The sequence below is a fragment of the Cebus imitator genome, unplaced genomic scaffold (genome assembly GCF_001604975.1).
Source record: "Cebus imitator isolate Cc_AM_T3 unplaced genomic scaffold, Cebus_imitator-1.0 Scaffold486, whole genome shotgun sequence".
Taxonomy (NCBI): Eukaryota; Metazoa; Chordata; class Mammalia; order Primates; family Cebidae; genus Cebus; species Cebus imitator.
This window is the reverse complement of record NW_016107801.1, coordinates 1,619,480-1,643,729: the sequence shown is the minus strand read 5'-3', so window position 1 is coordinate 1,643,729 and position 24,250 is coordinate 1,619,480. Positions and strand designations below refer to the sequence as shown.

Genomic DNA, 24,250 nt, shown 5'->3' with positions numbered 1-24,250 from the left:
TGGGTGGGTGGGTGGATGGATGGATGGGTGGGTGGGTGGGGGGATGGATGGGTGGGTGGGTGAGTGAGTGGATGGACGTATGGGTGTATGAATGGGTGGGTGGATGGATGGATAGATGGATGGATGAGTGGATGGAGGGACGAATGGATGGCTGAGTGGGTGGGTGGGTAAATAGATGGATGGGTGGGTGGATAGGTAAGTGGGTGGATGAATGGTTGCATGGCTGGGTGGGCCGGTGGATGGACATGTGGGTTGGTGGGTGGATGGACAGATGGGTGGATGGATCGGTCAGTGGGAGGGAGGGTGGATGGGTGGGTAGTTGGACGAATGGATGGCTGAGTGGATGACTGGGTGGGTGGGTAAATGGATGGATGGCTGGGTGGATAGATGAGTGGGTGGATGAATGGCTAGGTGGGCGGTGGATGGACATGTGGGTAGATGGATGGGTGGGAGGGAGGGGGGATGGGTGGGTAGACGGATGAATGGATAGGCGAGTGGATGGCTGGATGCGTGGACAAAGGGATAAATGGATGGCTGAGTGGACGGCTGGCTGAGTGGGTAGATGGATGAGTGGATGGGTGGGTGGGTGGATGGATGGATTGATGAATGAGTGGGTAGCTACATGGGTACATGGCTGGGAAGATGGGGTGGGTGGATGAGTGGTAGACAGGGGGGTGAGTGAGTGGGTGGGTGGAAGGATAAACGGGTTGTCAGGTGGCTGGATTCATGGGTACACGGATGGATGTCTGGGAGGGCAGGTGGATGAGAGAGTAGTCGGACTTTGTAGGCTGATAGATGGATGAGCGGATGGATGAACAAATTAGTAGGTGGGTGGGGGGATTAGTGGGCGCATGGATAAGTGGACAGATGGGTGAGGTGGGTGTCGGATACTCTCAGGTGCTCCTCACCCCCTCAGACAATGGCAAATGGCAGCCCCAAATTAGACACAAGGAAGCATTTTCAAGGAGAGCTTGTATGAGATCACACGGGGATGTTACATTCAAGTAATTAAATTTGGGATGATACATTCAAGTTACCCCTCAGTAGGGACTTTGTAACACTGACCTTGATTTAACAATGGGATGCATATTTGCACAGAGAAAGTTTAAGCAGAGTTTCTGGGGTCACATCCCAGTTGTAATTTAAAGCCCGGGGGGAGGTGGGTTGGTGGAGACTGTGGTCATTTTGCAACAAGGCCTAGCTCCACCCCCGTCACCCCCTACCCCCAGGACCGTCTTCAGGCACCAGCTGATTTTCCGTCCGCACTTACCCCCATGTCCCCTACCCACACCTGGCCCTGTGGTGTCTGCCTGCTTGTTACGAGCAGGGAATGAGAAGCTAAGAAGGCAAACCCCAGCCTGTGCAGCTGTCCCAGGAGCAGTCATCCCAGTTCCCCAGGAGCGGCTGCACCCCTCTCATCCCACCGGAGTCTTCCCGAGCATGCGTTTCCTTGTGCCCGGCTTCGGGAAGCCGAGTTTCCCACCGCACCGAGGAGGGGACGAAGCGGATGTCCACACAGGAAGCAGAGAAGCACACATGCTGAGTGCAGAGAAAGCCCCGGCAGAGCCCGCACCGGGCAGCAGCGCCCGCTCCCAAACCATCGGTCCCATCCTACTCCCCTCTCCTCCCCCTGCTACAGCCAAATAAGTCACCAGCCAGAGGACACAGACCGGAAAACAGGACACCCTACGGCGGTGCCAGAACCCAAACCCAGGAGAAGGGACAGAGGAAGTACAACCCCTGCTTCCAAAGAGCTCCTTCACTCTCCTTCCATCCTCCTGCGGCGATTTACGGGGCACCCGTTCGGGGCTGGTCTGGGCAGCCATTTCTCACTGATTCAGGGGGAAGGAGCAGCTTGAATCTGGCTTTGGGATAGCACATCAAGCCCTGGTCCTTGTCCTCAGGACTTGTGTGAGAATCTGCTAGAAACAATGGCCTCTGCAGAGCACCCCCCGTGCCACTGTGCCTGTAGCTGCATGGTGGCCCCACAATCCGGAGGGAGGGGCGCACTGGATGCTCAGGGGTCTCTGAGCCAAGGGCCACAGGCACAGGTCTGAGTCAGTGCAGACCCTGAGGATCTCAGCTGGAGCAGAGACAGCTTGGGTTTGCCTTCTTGGAAGGCCCTGAGGAGCCGGCAGCCAGATTTGCTTTTTAAGATGAAGACCTGAGTAGCCAAAGAGAGGACCCCAAACACGGCTGCCCTCGTTCCCAGGCAGGCGGCAGGTCCTGGGTCCTAGGGCACCAGCCCGCACAGCTCACGCCTCACTGTGCTTCCGTGAGAGATGTGGGGCCGCAGACGTGGGGTTCAATGGGGAACACGACCGCCTGTTGGGGCTGATCTAAGATTTCACAATGACAGCAGCTGGCCACAGGGAGAGCAAGCTGGGCCCCCACAACACCGCCCAGGTTCTGCTCAAGTGCTTCAAAACCACCTGGGTGCAGCGCTGGGCCTGCTGGTGCCACCTGGCCACCTCCTCTGCATACTGAGTGGCCTCCAGGGCTCCATCACGCAAGGCCCACGGCCACTCCTGCAGCCCTCACGTCCCTCCCGGCCCTGTTTCCCTGGGGGCTATGGCCACCTCGGAGCAGGGAAGCCTCGCTTGCCTCTTAAAGAGCGAATCTGCCCGGCAGGTGTGTGTCTCAGCCTCGAGAGTGTCCACAAACAGCCCTGCCCGGGCCAACACGCGGCTCCCAGACTTCGGCCCCAAACACCTGGAAAGAACATCAGGTAGAGGCCGCATCGCAGACCCAGCCCCTCAACCGTGCTCCCTGGAGGGGAGACCTTGTGGGGAAAGCCAAGAGCAGGGCTTCAGCAGGTGACGGGTCTGGGTTCAAGCCCTGTCTGTGAGCCTCAGTTTCTCCAACTACAGAATGGGGGCTGGTAGTAGCAACTGCTAAGACCAACAGCCTTTGCAGAGCACCACCTGTGCCACTGTGCCTAGCAACTGCCAAGAACAAGCAACTGCTAAGGCAGGAGCAGCAACTGCTAAGAGCAAGGGAGGCGTCAGCTTCCTAGTGAGCACCCTGCATGGTGGCAGCGCAGGCCTCTCCCCCTCCCCTCTTCCCCTTTCCAGTAGCTCAGCCCCTGAGCACACTCTGCCTCCCAGAACAGCTGCTCCTGGGCTGACTCCCAATTCCTGCATCTCAATTGGAAAAGCGCCCCCTCCCCACAGATACTCCACCCAGCCCTGCCATGGCCTGGGGGGGGGGGCACCCCACCCAGCATTTCCTCACACAGTACATCCGAACAAGAACGCACCCTGAATGAATGCTGGGGTTCTGGAAGGTGCTGAAGATTCCAGAAGGTACAGAAGTCAGTGCTTGGCTCATCCAGCCACCATGCACAGAGTCTGGGCTTTTGTTTCCCACACTCTGTTGGCATCTTTACAGGAAGGATCCAGAACTCGAGACGGTCCCTAAGGCCTCCACTTGGCCGGTACAGAAGGAAAGTGTGACCTGACTCACAGAAGAGCACGCCCTGCGTGGTAACCGCCAAGCACCGTGTTCACCAGCAGCGCATCAGGGACGCTGCTCCACCTGACCCGGTGCTCCATGCCCAGCCGGAGCCCTCAGAGGGAACGGGCAGAGCCTGGAGTGACATCCTGGAGGGCGGGACTCACTCAGCCCAAGGGCGCGCCCTGGGCCTCTGAGACTGGGTGTGGCCAACACTGACACCTGCTACCCCGGTTTGCCCGGGACAGGCATTTCTTCAGATGTGGGACTTTTGGTGCTGAAATTGGGATAAGCTGGCCACCCTAGAACGCTAGTCCTGCAGATGGTAGATGGCAGTGTTTCCATTTACGGTGCTGATGCTACCTGTGGGGGAAGCCTGGCTAAGCCTCAGCTTCCAATGCTGAAAACAGCTTCAGAATCGGGCTCTGGGAGGGCTGGGTCCCGGCCTGGAACACCACCAGGTGCAGTGGCATCTCACCCAGGTGGGGGCCATGGTGAGAAGGACCACAGTGCAGGCAGAGGGGCCATGGGACCCACACCCAGGGCATGGGGGCCGGGCCACAGCCCTTTCGGCGCTCCGTGCTGGGGAAACAGCACCCAGGCAAACTTGAAAGGCACATCGGGAAGCGCAGCCCGGAGGACCCGCCAGGCCCGTTTCATTATTGAGGGAGTCACCTGGGTGCCGTCTTCTAATCGGCAGGGAGGCCTTGAAGCACTGGGGCTTCACTTATTAGAAACGGTTCTCCTGCTAAACAGCTCCAACTGTCAAAACAAGCCGATGGATCACGTTTCTTTTCTCAGCGTGCCATCATCCCACCCAGCCCAGAAGGGCGATCATGCCGGGAGGAGGCCAGGTCGGACCGGGCCTCCCTCCCACGGCCACACCCGGCTGAGGATACCAGTGTCAGAGATGAGCCTCACACACCCAGCAGGAAGGCAGCACAGGGCCGAGGGGTGCAGGGAGTCCACAGAGACACCTCGGGGCGGCAGGGAACCAGGGAAACCAGGAAGGGCTTCTCACAGGAGGTGGCAAGGGAGCTGGTGTGAAGAGTAAAGACTAATTTTGAGTTCAGAGTTCTGACTCTGTTTGGGGTTTCTTGGGCAATTTTTTGCAGAGATGGGGTCTCACTATATTGTCCAGCCGGTCTCAAAGTCTTGGCCTCAAGCGATCCCCCCACCTTGGGCTCCCAGTGTTGGGATGACAGACGTGAGCCACTATACCTGGCCCAGAGTTCCAGCTTTGTATAAGACAGAAACCCTGTCCACAAACCTCCTAGCTGTGAGCTTGCCAAGCGCCCTACACCCCCCGGCCTCAGCTCACTGACCGTAAAATTCGGACAGGCCACCTGCCTCCAACTCAGTATGTGAAGGAAGAAGGGAGAAGGTGACGATGGACTGAGGGGCTGGAGGTGGCAGCCTGGGCAGAGGGTAGATGAAGACCGAAGTGCCAGGTGGGGCAGGAGTCTCACAGCGCTGGAGTGGAGAGCGACCAGTGGGCTGGCCCAGGTGTGGCCACCAGGGTCTGAAGCCAAAGTCAGGATGGAGGTTGGAGGGTCTCTGCCCCACGGGGTGGCGGGTTGGAAGGCGTGGGCACTGAGGCACAGACACACCACAGCCCCAGCAGTGACCTTGACACCTGCCACTGCAGGTCCAGCAAGGTGGGAGAAATGGTGACTACACCAGAGCTCTAGGAGAGACCCCAAGTGACCCCCGAATCCAGCAAGACTGTGTCTGCCCTTGTTTCCAGAACCCCGGCAAGGCAGAGGAAGACACGGCTCTCACAGGCGGAAAGAAACGCTTGGTTCCCTGCCCACTCTACTTTGTCTGGGAGAGGAAGGGAGCTGGCGTGGCCGCTGATTACAGAGGAATGTGACTTCTCAGCAGCTGTAAAGTATAATATAGTTTTTATTTTCCAACATGCTTCTCGTAAGGGAACCTCGGCTGGCATCGGTTTGGAAGGTTGGCCAGTGGCCCACAGGGTGTCCTTCCCGGCGAGCGGGCGGAGCCTCTGAGGCCACTCTGCCTTTCGTTCCATGCTAGGCCTCCTCCCAGGGGACACCTGCCCAGGCTTGGCAGGAAACCTCCTGGACAAACACTTAGGATTTGTCCATCAGGGTATGGGGCCGAGGGAGGAAGCTCTGGGACAGAGGCGGTGTGGCCCACAGGCCGGCAGGGGGCTTTCCAGGGCTGAGGCTTGCACCCCAGTCCCTGGCACGGCTGCTCTGCCCAGCTGCGGGGTCAGGCCTCCATGCACCCCACTTCTGCAAAGCGAAAGCTCCGCATACTCCCTGCAGAGGCAGGACGGGGACCAGCCACGCTTCCAAACTGGGCACTGATGGGCCAGAGCCCCCAGTGTCTTCCTGGCCTTGGCCTGGGGACCCTCGACCAAGCTCAGTCGTGCTGGGTAGAGAAGGGTGGACAGAGAGACTGAAGAGGACTATGGCACAGGAACCCAGACAGGTCTGATTCACGAGGAGGAAACTGAGGCAGGGCTTAGGTCTGCCCAAGCTTCCGGAATATGGAGCAGGACCGGGGCCCGGCCTGCAGAACTGCAGGTCAAACTCTCCGGTCCTGAAGGTGCCCAGGAGGGCCCAGACAGCTCCCCGGTTCCTTAGCAGCCACCACCAGGGCAGCTCTGAGCTCCTCCTGTGAACACGGAACGCTCCGTCAGCTGCTGGAAATGGACCGTTCCTCCCCCTCCCTGAACACAGTGGTTTCCTTCCTCGGGCCCATGGGGGTCTGCTGCAGGAGGGCAGCACACACACGGCTTCCTGAGCGTCTCCCCCTCGAGTCCGGTGCAGTCACCCAGGTCACACAAGCCAGATGGGGCAGTTCTGGGTGGGTGGACATGGGCCACAGCGGCTTGTCTGCACATGGGACAGGCCAGGGACTGAATCCACAGGCTGGAGGGCAAGGGCGCTGGTCTGAGACCCAGGAGGAGGAGCCCACATGGCATGCCCAAGGCAGCAAGCTTCAAATGCAGACCTTCCTCCAGCAAACACTCACAAGCTGGCAGCTGCAGGCAGGACCCCTATTCGGGGACCTGGGGTGGGAGGGCCAGAGTGGGGACACCGTGGGGGTTCTGTGCAGCCACCAAGCTGCTGCGTCACCTCAGGCAGGACGCTTTCCTCTCGGGGCTGCCACGGGGGACGGGGCCACACAGCAGCTGAAGGCCCTCCTCCCCTCCCCCCACTTTCTGCCCACTTGCCTGTTGAGAAATGAAGGGTCAGCTGGGTGGCCAAGGCCCTTGGCAGGCTCCCTAGTGTGAGGGGCCCTCATCTTGGAGGATCTGCTGTGACAGGGACAGCAACTCCAGGGCCTGTCTAAGAGCAGCCACTACCCTTTCGCCACCTGCCCACTGCAGGCGTCACTAGTCAACCGCGGTGTTCTCTCTGAGCCCAGCTGGGACAGACACTCTCCGGGAGACTGATGGATTTGTCGGCCCTGGTGAGACGGTTAGGACACCAGTGCCAGCAGACAGCAGGTTTCCGGGAGGGCCCTGGACAACCCTCCACTGTGGCATCGGCTGCCCAAGGTGGGGCCAGGCCCAGGAGTCCGGGACAGCCCAGACGAGCTGCTCCACAGACGCCAGCCTCTGTCCACCGGGGGAGTCTTGAAGCAGTGGCGAGGCACACCCATCCAGCTGGAAGGGTACAGGGGGCCCCAATCCTCCCGCTACATTCACAGGGCAGGGGACAGGGAAGCCTCACAGGACGGAAGCTGTGCTGATGCTCCCAACAGCCCCACGAGATGGGGTTCCATCTCCATCCCAAAGAGGACACTGAGGCCCAGAGAGGTGAAGAACGCTGCCCAAGGGGGCCAGCCAGGAAGTGGCAGAGCTGGGCTAGGAGCCAGGACCTCACACCGCCCGGCCATGTCTCGGACAGCAGCCTGGGACATCGCAAGGACTGAGCACACCAAAGGGCCTGGGTATCGCCGCCCCGGGACCTCCTGTTGGCACCTCCTGTTGGACCAGCCCCGCTCACCCTCTTCCTGTTACCCTGCCCATGAGCCCCCACCACTCCCACCTGGGTGTCCACAGCAGCCCCTCAGTGGCCCTGGCCCCCACTCTGGAGCCCCTCGAGGCCAGGCAGGGCCAGAAGGCGGCTCTGGACAAACTCTCAGAGGCCCCTGCCCCACTGGAACCCTAGGGCTTCCCTCACCCACTGCTCCCTCCCCTGTCCAGACCTCCCTGTCCCTGGCTGCCCTGGCCCCGGCCCCTCTCCATCCAGGGCCACCAAGCGCAGGGCTTCTGCCTGGGCCTCCCTGCCCCAGACTTCCTCGATCCACCCCTCCCCACCCCAGACCTCCCTGATGCACCCCTCCCCACCCCAGACTTCCCTGATCCACACCTCCCCACCCCAGACTTCCCTGATCCACACCTCCCCACCCCAGACCTCCCTGATCCACACCTCCCCATCCCAGACCTCCCCATGGCCGTCAGGGCACAGCCCAGGTGTGACCTCCTCAGCGAGGCCCATGGACCACTGCCTCCGAGGACTCCCACCCCCGCCCCGTCCCTCCGCTGCCACCCTGAGATGGTTTCCTCGGGAACTCTGGGCCTTGGAGGGGCTGCACACAGTAGGTGCACACAACTGACTGACGGGCGGCAGGGACAAGAGAGCGCAACTTGTCAGCTCCAGTGCTCTGGTCACCAGGCCACTGGGCAGGGGTTCCCAGCAAGTGTGAGGACGAGGACGGAGCCCAGGTCTCCTACAGTAGCCCTGAGGGGATGGGCTTGGCTGGACCACTTTGCCGCAGAGAACTGGGCCTTGACCCCTGTTGGTGGCACTGGCCCTGGGCAGGTGGGGCTGGGCGAGGGCCAGCTGTCCAGACCCCCAACTGCCCACCTTGGAGTCTCAGGCCCATGGTCTTGAGTTTCAGTCAGAACTGGTCATGCCTCACCTCTGCCCTCCTGGGAAATCTGTTCCATCCAAACCCTCCCTGCTCGCAGAATGCCAGATTCCCAACCCGGGGCGACACACAGGGTTCCTGTCCTGCAGCTGCCCCTCCCGCCAAGTGGGTGCTCAGGGAAGGGAGGATCCAAGAACAGAATTCTCCAAAGAGCAGAAAACCCAGCACCCAGCAGCCACCAACCCCAGCCGGGACCTAGGGCCAAAGCCAGTACTGTGCCTCAGCGTGAACAGCCCCACTTCCCGAAGGCTGGAACCTCGGTGCTGGACAGGGGTAGAAGCCGGCCTCGGTCTCCTCACCAGCAACCCTAAAGGGGCAGTGGAGCCCCTCCTGTCCCCAGGGTTGGCAGATGAGACCTGAGGCTGGTTTTCTTAGCTGCTGGAGGCCAGTCCTACCAAGAACCAAGTGGAAAGAGCCCGACACCCTCTGCCGGCAGCTCTGTGCCTGGATCAACGCTGGGTCCGGGACCCAGGCCCCCTGACTCCCAGGCAGATCCCACTTGAGGCTGTCAGATGGAGTTCCAGCCCCACGCTGCCCAGCTGGTTGGCCCTGGGCTAGAGGTGACCTCTGGGAGCTTTGGCATCCTCCTCTGCAAAATAGAGTGAAAATCCCTGACTCCCAGGGTCAAGAGGAGCATTTAATGGGCTGACACCTGGGAGGTGCTCAGCCCTGTGCACGCCTGGTCGCGGCTGCTATGATGCAGGGTGGAGGGGCAGCTCCAGAAGGGCCACTGCAGCCGATGGGACACAGAGTGGCTTGCCAAAACCTGAGCTAATGCTCACAGGGAGGGAGGGAAGCCAGTCCCAGGAGGCCACTTCAGCAGGGGTGGGTCTTTTCATGAAAAGATCCAAAGCAAAGAAGGGTAAACCCAAAATTCAGGACGGTGGGAGTGGACTGTCAGGACTTCCTGACAGGCATGGGAGTGGACATAGCTCCTTTGTGTCCTCAGAGCTAGAACCTTCTCATTTCTTTTTCTTGGGTTGACTAGCCAGCTTGCGAGTGTTCTCAGTAATTACAAGTTCAATGCCTCAATAAAGATAAGAGGGAAAGAGCAGAACAAAAGGCTGGAGAAGGCGACAGGCAAGGGCGCCAGATGGCCGATCCCAGGGCTCCGTCCTCTCCTGTGGAAACGCCGCTACGTGCTGCCTTCAAAACCAGGCCGGTGCTGGCGGCCACGGGCCCCTGGGAACGTACCTCATGTGGGGCTGGGCGTCTTTGGGGAAAGCAAGCCACGAGCTGGGGGTGAGGCAGACAGCTCTGGACTCAGGCCGGCTCCCGCGTCATTCCGGCTCCCCTGAAACCCTGGCAGCCCACCCCATGGCAGCCTGGCACGGGCTCTGCAGTCACCCAGGCCCGCATTTGGGTTTGTTTCCACCACACCCTGAATGCATGACCTCGGGCTTCTCAGTCTCAGTTTCCTCATCTGTAAAAAGGGGACGACAGGTCCCTAAGCTCAGAGATGAGCAGGGTCAAGCAGTGTGTGCCAGGCTGAACTCCTAGCACACATGTCCTGGTTTCGCCCCCGTGGGAAGATGACAGTCCTGCCCTGCTCCTGCCTCCAGGTGAGGTCCAAGCATTCAGTTTGGCCAAGGAGATGTGGGCAGAAGTCATCTTACGAGCAGCAGCCGCCGCCGGCGCAGGAGCTGCCCTGTCACGATGACCCTCCCTGTTCCCACTGGACACTATCTGTCAGTCTAGCTTGAGGAAAATGACACAGCACAGCCCGGCCTCTGACCGCTGTTGGCTAGTGCTATGAATGAGACACATTTGCTGCCGTAAGTCACCAAGACTCAGGAGCCTGCTGCTCCCACCGCAGAACCTTCTTTCCATCCTGAAACAAGCAGCCAGTACATGGGACACGATACACAAGGGCCATGGTGAGGCCAGCACAGGGGACATTCGGGGGACTGTCCTGTTATTACTAAAGACCCTGCTCCAGTGGTGAGAGGCGCTGCAGGGAGCACAGCGGGTGGGAAGGGGCTCGCTCCCGACCTGCCTCCAGGACCATAGTCCCCCAAGACGCCACCATGCAGAGACGTCATCTTCTTTCCAGGGACATTTTTAATGACCGCACATCTCATCTGCTTATGTATAAACCCCACCACAGAACATGATGTGTCTTCACTTCTCAGTCTCTGAACATGAGCCGATAATGTTACCCGGCTGCCCAGATAAATTTTTAATGGTGTCAGTTGCTGAAGAGGTGGCCTTGGTTTGTTTTGCTTGGTACAGAGTAAAACCATCTTTGCTCCCTAAAGGGAACAGCAGGAGTGGGAAAGGGCTTCACTTCATGCCAATGAGCAGGCACGGAACATTCCTCCTGCCCGGAAAGCACTGTGCTATTATGCTTGGGGCAGGGCACTGGGGATGAGGAGGCCACTGTCCCTGAAGGCTCGCCCCCATCCCTGCTACCTGGAGGGGGTCCCTGAATCTCAAACCCCCGCCAGCTGCAGGCTTCCTCCTGGGCCGGGAGGTCTCTCGGATGCCAGGGCTACAGTAAGAAGCACTGGTTAGTCTGGGCACAGTGGCTTGCCCCTATAATCCCAGCACCCTGGGAGGCCAAGGGGAAGCGAATCACGAGGTCAGGAGATCGAGACCATCCTAGCCAACGTGGTGAAACCCTATCTCTACTAAAATATGAAAAATTAGCCGGGCATGGTGGTGCGTGCCTGTAATCCCAGCTACTAGGGAGGCTGAGGCAGGAGAATCGCTTGAACCCGGTAGGCGGAGGTTTTGGTGAGCTGATGTTGCACCATTGCACTCTAGACTGGGCGACAAGAGGTAAAATGCATCTCAAAAAAAAAACAGCACTAGTTAGGGCTGTTGAGGGTGAGGGTGCTGGTCTGGCCTCCAGGAAGTGCAGGCTTCTGCCACGCAACTGGGCTAGGCTGAGGAGACGTGGCTGAGGGACAAGATGAAGGGACCCCTCCTGAACCCTGCGTCCCAGAGCTGGCTGAGCAGCAAAACCCATGTCCCTGCTGTGTTCATGTCCTGGGGCTGCATGACCAAGCACCACCAATGGGGACTTAAAACAACACATGTATCTTCCCTCCAGTTCTTCCAGGTCGAGAGCCCAGAAGCCTGAGAGCCAGGTGCTGCAGAGCGGTGCTCCCTCTGGAGGGGTGGGGCGGTGGGCGGGGGGTCCTTCCTGCCTCTTCTAGTCCGGGTGGCGCCACGCGTTCCCTGGCTTATGGCTACCTCACTGCAACCTCTGCCTCCCTCTTCACACAACCCTCTCCTCTTCTCCCTGTGCCTCTCCTCTGTGTGGTTCTTGTAAGGACACTTGTCATTAGATTGAGGCCCCACCAGGTATTTCAGGATGATCTCATCTAGAGGTCCCTACTTTCGTTACATTTGCGAAGACCCCTTTATCCAATAAAATCCCATTCACAAGTTCTGGGGGATACAGGTTTTGGGGGCCACCATTCACCCCATACAGCCCCTTCCCCCAGGCTTGCCTGGTATCTAGATGGAAAGCCGGGTCCGGACGCATGGTCCTCAGGCCTTACTTTGAGAACCACCGCTTAGGGCTGCCTCTCACTGGCTGGGTCCCTCAGCACCAGCTCTGCCCATCGGGCCCACATGGACCTCCCTTTGTAGATGAGGGAACCTGGTGAGGGTCACACCAGCAGCAAGGATCCCAGCCAGGCCTCAAACCCAAGTCTCCCAACCTCAGGCCAGCCCCTCAACCCTGAACCTTTGGGTCTGGGACCCACCACGCCCTGTCCTGCTCTGCTGGGACCCAGGTATGGCTGCAGCGTGCTCGCCTGCATGTGACCAGCGGTCCAGCGTCCACTCCCACATGACCAGGCATATCCCAAGGCTAGCCAGTGCCTGCTATATCCCAGCGCCTGGCCCCCAGCCCGGCATAACCAGGCACCAACAGAATGAGAAATGAATGAAGGAAGGAGTGACCAAACAAAGAAGCACATGAATGGCTACGGACCCCTTGGGCTGAGTGTCAGCTTCATGAGACCTCAGAGAAGTGATGCTCTCTGGGCCTCAGTTTCCCCATCTGTAAAAGGAGGGAATGAAGGTCCTTCTGATGTGAATGTGCCAGTCTGTGCCCTAGGATGTCTTTCCCCATCATGGTGCCAGGAAGAACGAGCCCAGATTCCAGGCACGGGAGCTGCCCGAGTAGGCGGAGGGCAGGCGTGATGCGCAGGGGCTGAAACCAGCAGTGGACACCCAGCTGCTGAGGCACGTTTCCCTCCAGCATCCTCTAAAGCCACCTTCATGGACAGGCATGCCCCTGGGGCTCTGTAGGCTTTGGGGGATTCCCGAGTTCCCCAGCAGGTGGAGATCCACATGCAGATGGAGATCCTCCACCGCCGACTCAGGAGGCAACTCTGCTGCCACATGCCACATGGAAAGTCTGGTCAGAGGGCCTCCTTGAACTCTTGCAGCCTTCCAGGTGGGTGCTGGGAGATCCCCATTTGCAGATGAGGAACCGGAGGCACAGAATGCCAGCTGCTCCTCGTCCTGACTCTCAGCTTTTGGACCCACTGTGTGCCAAGCACTACACTGACAACTTTACAGACATCACCTTTGGATCCTCATAACAACCCAGTAAGTCCAACCAGCCGTGAAGATACTGAGGTTCAGGGGGTAAGAAACTGCTCCATCGCTGGATGTGGTGGCTCACACCTGTAATCCCAGCACTTTGGGAGGCTGAGGTGGGTGGATCACATGGCCAGGGGTTCAAGACCAGTCTGACCAACATGGTGAAACCCTGTCTCTACCAAAAATATAAAAATTAGCCGGGCGTGGTGGTATGCACCTGTAATCCCAGCTACTCAGGAGGCTGAGGCAGAAGAATCACTTGAACCCAAGAGGTGGAGACTGCAGTGAGCCGAGATGGTGCCGCTGCACTCCAGCTTGGGTGACAGAGTGAGACTCCGTCTCAAAAAAAAAAAAGAAGAAATGGATCCAGCATCTCATCACCACCCGCGTGACCAAGTCAGTTCATTCACACACCCATATCATGTTGTTCTGCGCCTACTATGTGCTGGGAGCAGAGGGCTTATTACTGTTGGCCAACAGAGGTTGCAGCCTTAATGATTCTAGAGTACCACACTGAGACCAATCACCTGATATCCATGTGAAATAGGGCAGAGGGGAATGGATAGAAGGGTGGATCGATGGATGGGTGGATAAATGAATGGATGAACAGATGGGTGAATAAATGGGTAGGTGGGTATATGGGTGGATAAATGGATAGGTGGGTGGGTGAATAAATGGATGGATGGATGAATGAGTAGATGGATGGATGGATGGTGGAAGGATGGATGGAAGGATGGATGAATGGGTGGATGGATGGGTGGGTGGGTGGATGTATGGATGAATGAATGGATGGATAGATGATGAATGGATGGATGGATGAATGAATGGATGGATGGATGAATGATGAATGGGTGGATGGATGGATGAATGGATGGATGGATGAATGAATGGATGGATGGATGAATGATGAATGGGTGGATGGATGAATGGATGGATGGATGGATGAATGGATGGATGGATGAATGATGAATGGGTGGATGGATGGATGAATGGATGGATGGATGAATGATGAATGGGTGGATGGATGGATGAATGGACGGATGGATGGATGAATGAATGGATGGGTGATAGAAGGATATATGTATGGATGGATGGATAAATGTGTGAACAGATGGATTGATTGATGAGTGGATAAATGGACAGACTGAAGAATGGATGGGTGGATGGGTGGCTTGCTGAGTTGCAGGGTGCTTAAATGATGGATGGGTGGGTAGATGCACACATGAGTGAGCAAACAGACCGATGAATGGACAGGGAGATGGGTGGCTTGGCGGGTATGTGGGTGGGTTGTAGGGTGCGTGGATAGGTGGACGGATGAAAGAACAGACAGGTGGGTAGATACATGCGTGGACAGATGATGAGTGGATGGTAGATGAGCAGACAAGTGGGTAGACAGAAGAATAAAAAGACGGAAAGAAGGAAGGCAGAGCAGAAGTGGGGGAGGGGAAGCAGTGAGTGAGGGGAGGGAAAAAGCAATAATAAAACCCATTAGATGAGCCGGAGAAGTATTCTCGGTGGGCAAATCGACAGCTCAGCAGGTTCATCTGACAGCGGCTGTGATGATCTGGGAGCTGAGCAAAGAGAAACTCAGCTGCATTTTGTCTTTTAAAGACAGACGCAGGCACATCCCTGCCCCATTGCAGAAGCTCAGGCTGGCTCTTCATGCCCCCCTGCCAGGCTGCCAGCCCTGCTTCTCCCGACTGTCTCGAGGGAGCTCACCTAGGCCAGCCACACACTAAACTGCCAGTTACTGTACAGGTATTGATCAACTTACCACCTATGCAACTTACGACCATTCGACTTTACGACCACAATCGCTATCCGCGACTGCTCCACGTCTGGCAGGGCAAATGTTGCCCAGCTGGGCATTCGACGGTGCGGACCAGGTTCCGGCAGCACTACCATCTCCGCGTGCACCATTTCAACTGTACATATAGCCTACTCAACTTACGACCAAATCGTGTTACGACCGGTCCGCGGTCCCGACCGTGGTCATAAGTCGAGCACTAGCTGTATTTCCGAACAAACCATCTCCTTCACACCATCACGCTTATGGTGGCAGTGGTAGAGAGGACACACCACTGTTCCCTAACCCTGCCGCTCAGCTAGGGGTGCGGGGCGGGGGCACAGCCCCTGTTAACCCATTGGGCCCCACTCGCCATTTCTGTGCTGCACACAGACTCACCCCAGGTGATACTGGCCAATGTGTACCACGCACTTCCCACGTGCCAGGCCCAGCGAGTCACCCGAGTCTCTCACTCAGTCCTTATGAAAACCCCACACACAAGATACCACAGCCACCCCATTCACAGATGACACCCCAGGTCTTGTAGATGGCAGGACTGAGATTCCAGCCGCCAGCCACTCAGTGGTCAGGTAAAAGCCTCAGCAGGCCTTGGACAGTGGGAACGGGTTCAAAGCCTTCTCTGTGGGTGCACACTTATGGTGGCCAGTGCGCCAGGCTGTGGCTTTAGCACAGCAAAGGTCAGTGCTCTGCTGCTGCTGTCTCTATAGACGTGGCCTCCCTCTGCCCCAGGGCCACTCACTTCTTCCAAAGTGTGGGTCACTGGTCAGCAAGCTGGGAACTGGGTCCTCGGCCAAGAGAGAGTGGAAGGCTTGGTGCAGCGCTGCCCCACACTGAGCAGCAGAACTGAACACTGGGCCAGTGGAGGTCTAGCGCATGGAAAAGGAAGCCCTCAGGAACTGTGGAGGTGCTGCCCCAGCAGCCTCTGCTGACGTCACCCCTTACATGTCCCCTCTCTGCACTCTGAGTCCCGCCCACCAGCGGCAGCTTCAACAGGTGTGGCAGGTTCCATCTGACAAGCACCCAAAGGCTGGAGCGGGGCAGGGAGCAGCCGAGCAGGGTCCACATCACCCTGCACTAAGGCCAACCCAACCCGCCTCGCCCCTCTGCTGCACCAAAGCCCTTCCCCACCCAGGGTCAGCTCTGTCACCAGCCTCGCTGCCACATCAGCACTGGCATCCCTAAACCAAAAGAAACCAAGCCAGGCCTGAGCGCCCTGGACTCTCCCTCCCCACGCCAATACTCCCCAGACAGAACAGTCGAGCACCCTCCCTTCACCCCCCTTCTTCACCATGAGGAGCGCCAGCCCTGGAGAACCTGCAACCAAGCCCCAGGGAGCATCCAAAACACGCCGGCACGGGCTGCTCTGCCTGCATGATCCCTACATTCAGACGCAACTGGTGGAGATGCTGGGATATGGAAATGAGCAAGACCCAGGCCTGCCAGGAGCTCCCAGTGCAGAGATGTGTGTGGGCACACGAGCACACACATCCACGTGCACCTGCGCACACACACACACACACTCATCTACACACACACACAGGCACCCATATGCAGCTACACACAAATACCCATGTCACCTGCATGCACCCACATGCACATATACACCCACATTCATATGCACACCCACATTCATATGCACACCCACATGCACACAGATTCATATGCACATGCACATACATACACACACCCATATGCACCTGTACACACACACCCCTGCGCACGTGCACATATATGCACACACCCATACACACACGCCATCTCACACAGTTTGTTCCGTCTAAACTTGGAGGCCCCAGCCACGGCTGGACGGATGCAGAGGAGGAGCAGTGGCGGGAACGAGGCATCGATGGCTCCAGGCCGGAGCACGGGGCCTGCCCGGGGCTATTCCTCACCGAGTTGCCCCTGGCTTGTGCTACTGACCAGGGCAACAGGGGCCTGGGGTGTGGAACAGGTGCCAGATTGATGGAGCAGGCCAGCTGGTGACTCGAGCCTACCCTCTGGAGAGCTGGCCGCTGAGGAGCCAGACCCCAGCCTCAAAGCCCAGCAATCCAAAGGTGGCCTCTTCTGACCTCCCCTCCCAGGGAAGGAGTTTAGTGTCTTCCAATTACTCAATTACTCCCCTCCCACACCCTAAGCAGAGGAGGTTGAATCCATTATCGTAATGAAAGGAAAAAAAAGGAAAAAAAGAATCTCCAATTAGGCTGGCCTGGGGACTCACATGTCATCCTGTCCACGCACAGCAGACCCACTGAGGACAGGTGGCCGGGACGTTTGATGTCACCAGGTGGGACAATTAAACCCATCCTGCTGGTGGGATGGGCTGCTCAGCGCATGACAACTGCCACCTCCCATTCCTACCTGCTCTGAGCCCAATTACCTGGAATTGACCAGGCAGTACCAGATGGGAAAGGGGGCACCAGACCGCCAGATGGGAGAGAACGGGGAGAACCGGGGCACTGTGCCCGCGAGAAGACGACAGGAGCCACAGCAACGTCTTCAAACACAGAGAGACTCAGGGGAGAAAAGCCTGGGACCCTCGGGGCAGGACACAGTGTTGGCGTGCTGACCCTTCACCTTGGCTCAGAGCGTGCACAGCGGTAGCACATTGGTTCACAGAGGCGGGGGGGCTGCAGAGTCCACCAGGGCCCCTTCACGGAGCCTCTGGCTGAGGTGTCTCACTTGAGAGGTATTTGGTACTTTGTAGGTGATTAAGAAAGGCAAAACCAGGTTTGGGGGTGGAAGTCAAGGACACAGCTCTCACCACTAAACAAACAGACTTTATATCTGAGCCGCCCAGCAAGGAAGTGGGTTCCAGTGCTCTCCTGGCCACCGCAGGAGCAAAGGCTAAAAAGGAAAGTCTCTGCACGCCGCCTCTGCACCCCAGGAGGGCACCCAGCCTCTCCAGCATGAGCTGCATCTTAGATCTCCTTGCCCAGGGCTCCAGGATAAAGCCTGCCACCAGCTCCCCCTCCACATGGGGAGACCCGAGGGCGGGTTCTCAAAGCCATAACGAAATGCCAGCCCACCGCTTCCAGTTCCTCATGTTTTGTTGTGCTTAGATTCAATACGGGTGTGTCTGATATTCTGAGAATTCACTTCAAATTGAAGCAGCAAGTTCCAGCTGACTTCCAGTTTCTCTCGCTCCAACCTCAGCCTGACCCCTGTCCCCTGCCTTGAAGCCATCTCAGTGACGCTATTCACAGGAGCCACCAGGTGGGAACGGGCCAAAGGTTCATCACATGAAAAACGGTATACCAAACACAGCCCAGCGACACGATGGAATGTTTCACAGCCATGAAGAGGAATGACGTGCTGACCGGCTGCGGGTGGCGAACCATGACAGCACGATGTGGAGATAGGCCACGCGCGAAAGGCGCACCCTGCACGGCTCCATGGACACGAACCAGGAAGGGTAAACGCACAGGCAGAAAGCAGGCTGGGCGCCGCCAGAGGCCGGGGAGGGCGGTGACTGCGCATGGGGACAGGTTTCTTTCTGGGGTGTGAAGTTGTTTCGAAAGCAGATAAAGGTGGTGGTTGCACAACATTGTGAATGTGCTAAATGCCACTGAACTGTGTACTTTCAAAGGGTCACATGTACGTGGTATGAATGTATCTCAATTTTTAAAAGTCAGAAAGAAGAAGAGAGGGTGGCAGGGCTAGGCCAGGAAGAGACAATCAAAGCCAGGAGTCCAGCCCAGGGAGGAGCCAGAGCCGAGCTCCCCACCAGGACCCCATGCTGGCATATGCCCCTGACGGGAACACCATGCTGGTATGTGCCAAGATATGCCACCTAGCTGGGCCTTCAGGCAGCCTCCCTGCCATTCCGGGGGCTCTGCATCTGCTCTAATAGGTCACCAGAGAGTTGCACAGTTGGTGGCTTCAAGCAACACAGACTCTTACAGTTCAGGGAGTCAGAAGTCTGGAGTGGGTCTTAGAGGCTGGCGTCAAGGTGTCAGGGGGCTGATCCCTCTCGGGAGGCGCCAGGGAGAACCTGTCCCTTGCCTTTTCCAGCTTCCGAAGCTGCCTGCATTCCTTGGCCCACAGCCCCATCACTCTTAATTCTGCCTTTGCCGTCACAGCTCCTTTTTCTGACTCTGACCTTCCTGCCTCCCTCTTACAATTATTCGTATTTATATCTGCAAAAACCCTATTCGTTGTCACACTCTTGGGGTTTGGGGCTCAGGACATCAACCTGGCAGGCAGGGGCCTTCACTGAGGACCACGTGCTACACGGTGCACAGACGCACAGCAACCCCACGAGGCAGGGCCATGCTCCCAGCTACAGAAGAAGACACAAAGGTTCCAAGAGCATCCCTGCCCAGGGTCATTGGGCTGCTGGAGGTCTCCTTCATGGGCCCTGACCTCCCAGGCTGAGGACATCTTTCGGCTTCCTTCTCAGGGAGTCCTATTCTTTACCATGTCCTCCTTCCCAGCCATTCAGAGCTGTGATGGCCCCAAATTAGAATGCCCCCAATCTGGAGGACTAGCTCTGAGAGGCCACAGCAAATCCACAACCCCACATGCCTTGCTGGTGCCTTCCACAAAACCCTCTCCCACTCCACAACCACAACCCTCCCCTCACCCCCCACCCCCCGGCACGTTTGATCCCCCAGCTGGCACCAGGGCGGGATTCTTAGATTAAGTCTCCAATTCATCAGCCTCTGAGAAGTATAATTGGGGCTTTTACGGAAAATCAGCTCATTATGCAAAGTGCAAGGGTTGTGAAAATGATTTTTTAAAGGAGCACATCGGGTTCCTATCCAGCCACGAAACGATGGAGAGGTTCTTCAGGGACGTGAGCTTGGTTTGTGAGTTTTCCAGGAGGAAAGGGTTTCACTAAACTAAAACGTTTTGCTAATTACTAACGCTACAAAATGCTGGAAATGAAACACTTAGTGTCTTGTGAAATGCTGGTGGCTACCCGCAGAATGTTCCATTCCCCGTGGAAATCTCCGCTCATCTGGAGCAAGGTGGGACATTGCTCAGACTCAGCCGCCAAGCAGGGCTGCCTGGGAGGGTGGCGGCCTGTCACCTGTCTCCCAAGCTCTCAGGTGAGCATGGGAACCGGTGGAGTCCTGCACTCAACCCCGAGGGCTGCAGAGGGAAAGGACCCAGGAAAAGTCCCAGAGTGGGGCTCAGAGGAGGGGGGGGCAGAGGAGAAGCGGGGCAGGAAAGCCAGGCCCGGGGGGGGGCCCCCCGCAGAGTCTCCTATGAAGCCCCGCCCTGCGCCCAGAGGCCCTTCCCTTCAGCCTGCAAACACCTCCCCTTCCTCCCTCACGTCGGCCTGGTCTGCGTGCAGAAAGCAGTAACTCAGCAGACTTGGGGTACTCAACCCGTCCACACGCCAAAGAAAAGACTGGCTCTTGCTCAGCTCCTAGGAGGTGACCTCTAACCTCTCAGCCCTGGGGTGTGTGCCGGATAAGCCCTCCCCAGGAGACCGTCTCTGTATGCGTGGGGCCCTGGGCCACGCGGCATATGCTCGTGATGTGGTTTACGGTCGGCTGTGGGCAGCGCAGGATCAGTGTGGCCTCTGGAGGGGCTGGGGACGGCGTAACCAAGGTGGGTCTCAGAGGCATCCCTGACCACATCGGCCACCGACGCAGACCTGCACTCCAGGGCTTGCGGGGGGGGGGCTTCTGTGCCTGGCGATGTCCTGTGCCTGCTGCCACATGTGCCTGCTGTCACACCCTGCTGCTGGGACAGCTAAGCATTGTGCAGAGGGCTCCATGGGGGAGGACAGCCGGAAAGGCTCCGCCCAGGGCCTTTTGCTGATTTGAGTCTAGATCTTTCTCTGTCGCCCTAATGGCTTCTCCTGGTGAATCTGAGAACCTGAGGATGGTCTTGGGAATACCACACACACCGTGCAACTGTCACTGAGCACAGTGAGCCCTTCTCTGGGCCGGGACAGAGCCCGGGGATTTACAGGTCTCACCTCAAATCCGACACACACTCTCAATGTCTATCCCCATCTCGCTGTCAAAAGGGAGGCTCAGGAGACACCTCCGGTGTGAGGCCCACAGCTAACCAGGACGCCGGCCTAAGAGCGGGGGGCCACCCACATGCAGCCCCGGCTCTTCACGCCTCCACTCGGGTCTCCCATGGGGCAGCAGCCTTCAGGGCTGGGGTCTACAATCCCAGTCGAGGGGGCCACTGTGCCCACACACTGCCTGGGCAGTTCTCCAACCTCAGAGGGAAGAAGGCAGGTTTCCCTCTACATCTGCCAGCTCCAGGGCCAGGGCCAGCAAGCAGAGCCCTGGGGAGACTGCTCTGCCCGTCCTGGGAGGGGTGACATGAAGCACCGACAGTGTCCTCTGGGGCTGGCTGGGTGGAGGGGCCAGAGAGGGAGGGGAGGGAGGGGGTGGCCAGGAGGGAGGGTGCCCACCCCGGGCCTCAAACGGCCTCCCCACTCATCAGACAGCAGGACACACACACCCAAGACAGAGGCAGGCCCAGCCCTTTCCACAGTCCTTACCACCCTCGAAGCCACCAGTGGGCTCCCCTTGCCACCTGCAAACCCCTAGGGAAACAGGCCCTCAGAGCTGCAGACGGGGCACCTCACGCTCAAGAGGGCAGGGGTATCCAGAGTCTGACACGGGCACAGCTGTGGGCAAGGCCTGTGTTTAGTCTGCAGCAGGAGTGGGGACACAGCTGTGGGCACCTGCAGCAGGACCGGCCAATGCCAGGCTGGGCCACCTGCCTCCCCACGAACAGAATTAGGTTACTCATCTGACGCGGTGATGATGCTCCAGCACCATCCTCCTGGGCCCCCCAGCCTGCAGGCACACACAGCAACCCCCACGGGTCACGTTAGGGTGAGGCCCCTTCCCAAAGTCTGGGCACCCTCATGACATCACCTGTGCCCAGATGTGGCCGTATCCCCTCTGCTCTCAGAGGACGGGCTCTCTCTGCCCTCCCAGCCTTCTCACCCTGCTGGCCCCTGTCCTCCCAAGGGCCTCCCAGACACATGACCCCACCCAGTCGGGAACCTGGTCTCCCTGACCTCAATCTGTGGGTCAGAATCTACAGGGACCAGTTCTCATATGGGCCACTCTCTGGTCTCACAGACGCCCGAGTGCTCCAAAAGTCAGAGGCAGGAAGCCAGATCACAGGGGTCATGGGACTCTCTGGGGCTAAACTTTGCAGTCCAAGCAGAATAAACGGAGAGTGGAGAAAGTCCTTGGGTGTGGCTTGTCCAGATGCCCCGCACAGAGACCCCCAGCCCCACAGCCAGGCAAGTCCCCCCCCGCTCCAGCCCACCCCTGCAAACAGACCCAGCTACCTCGTGCTCACCAGAGCCCCCGGTTCTGATGTGTGGAGAGTGAATTTAGGTGGGCAATGATCTGGGAAAGGATTAATTTGCTGATCTTATTACCCAAATCGAAAGAGATTTTGCAGCTGTCAGTAACATGCTTGCAAGATTTCCCCGGTGTGAGCTGAAGACCCCCCTTCTGTCCCCCACACCAGTCTCTCCCGCCGCCAACAGGCGACGTGACAGCAGGCTGCAAATGTGCGATAAAGGCACAGGCAGAGGGCACCTGCTTCAACCCCAGTCTCGGTGACAAGAAGGCTGGTGTGGACGGAGATGAAAGGACCTGGCCTTGGCGGCGCGCTCAGAGGGCTCACCTGATTCCTTTGTTCTGCGCGACGCTGTGCAGCGAGAGCCTCGACACCGCAGAGATGACCTGGGGGACACAAGAAAGACATTCCTGAAATTTCACAAGGAAACAGACACAGAACTGGGAGGCGGCGTCCTGCAGGACGTCAAGAACTGTTAACTAAGCCCATCGCATCTGGGGGAGAACACGGCGCAGCTTTTTGGAGGCTAGATACTTGTTTTGTATTTGCTGTGCCAAACTTGTCATTTGGATGCGCTGGTATGTGCTGGGCACTGCTGCCCTCCTGGCTCCTGTGGCCTTGATGTTAACGACTCCTGAGCTGCCTTCTCACCCAGCAAGGGTCTGCCCCATCAGGCACTGCCACAGGGCTTCACGATGCCACCCTTACAAAGGGCTCACTCATTCCCTGCTGCTATTCTGCAAGGTACCATGTGACTAATTACAGCTCATGTTCACAGTAGGTGCCAACCTTTAGAGAAGGAGCAACGGGAGCCCAGAAAGGTCAAGTGACTTGCCCAAAGTCACCCAGCAGCCAGGGCACCACGCAGATGTCCCAGAGCAGTGCCTGCTTCCCTTCCAGCCCTCCCTGCTCCATGACATTTAAACAGGCACCTGGCTCCATGGAGGGCTTGTGACACAGGACAGGAGCTTTAGGTGCACAGCGGCATGACAGGATCTCTCCTTGTCTCCCCTGGCCAGCAGACCAGTCAAGAGGAAGGCTTGGCGAGGAGCAGTAGCCGATCCTCCTCCCTCTGCTCCCCGTAACCGGCCTGCCCCGTGACGTATGCCAGCCATGGATAGGTGGGACTCCCCCGTCTCCCGGCATGGAAAGCCCACACAGCTACTCCACGGGTCTGCAAAAGGACAGGTGGGCCGTGGACAGGGCAAGAGGCTCTGCAGATGAATATGGGGAACCCGGGGCGGGGACAGGGAGGTGGCTGGCCCACAGGTTGTCACACACGAGAAGGGCAGGAAGCTATCACAATTCACAGGATTAATGGTGCTCCTGCGCTCCAGGCTGGGGCCCCTTGGAGGCAGACGCAGCCTCGACTTTGAGACCACGCTGAGTACACATGTGAGTTGGTGTGAAAGTTCACGCGTGTGTATGTGCATGTGTGTAGTCATGTGTGCGTGTTGCTTGCATGTGCTCTGAGTCTGTGTGTACACTGCATGTCTACATGGCCGTGTGTGCATGTGTGTATGTGTGTGTCTGGGGGTGGGGAACAAGGCCCACGACGGCCACGTGCTGAATCCACAGACACCCTCCATGGGCGCTGGCATCCTCAGAACGGAGCCCAGAGGGCGCTCTGTGAGCCGCACACCAGGAACCCCACAGGGCCGTCCCGAGGTGCGCATTTGCTAGACAGGAAAACCGAGGCTTGGTCACTTGCCCAAAACCCCCAGCCGGGCGCACCCCCAGTCCAGGCTTCCTTTCAGGCTGTTCTGCTTCCAGCAGCAATTTTCAAAAGGGAGAGAGGAAAGAAAATGAAGCACAGGGCCTGGCAAGCCGGCGGGTTTGGCCCCGAGCCGGCGCTGTGTGCTGTCCTGCACGTGCTGGTGATTCCGGGCTGGCCTCACGGAAGCTGCAGCCATGGAGGGACAGGGTTCTCCTGTGCTTCCGCAGACGAGACTCAAGGGGCCGATTCTGCGGCTGCCCCGCCGCACTCCCATGCCAGAGCTACAAGGGGCCTTTCACAAAGAATGAGCAACTTGGCTCGGCAGGCATTTTTGGCTTTCAAGAGCTCTAAACATTTAGGGAAAACAAAAATTAAAACAATAGGGCCAGGTGTGGTGGCTCATGCCCATAATCCCAGCACTTTGGGAGGCCGAGGTGGGCGGATCATGAGGTCAAGAGATCGAGACCATCCTGGCCAAAATGGTGAAACCCCGTCTCTAA

At 58.1% G+C, this 24,250-nt stretch overlaps 1 protein-coding gene across 6 annotated transcripts in view; it reads right to left on the bottom strand.

The window, feature by feature from the left end:
• VAV2 (vav guanine nucleotide exchange factor 2) overlaps nt 1-24,250 on the bottom strand; it is a 224,166-nt gene that overhangs the window by 77,281 nt on the left and 122,635 nt on the right. For all 6 annotated transcript variants that reach the window (XM_017513104.2, XM_017513102.2, XM_017513101.2 and 3 more), the window contains exon 3: nt 22,361-22,419. In XM_017513104.2, coding sequence (XP_017368593.1) covers nt 22,361-22,419 — 59 coding nt within the window. The remainder of the gene's footprint in view (nt 1-22,360; nt 22,420-24,250) is intronic.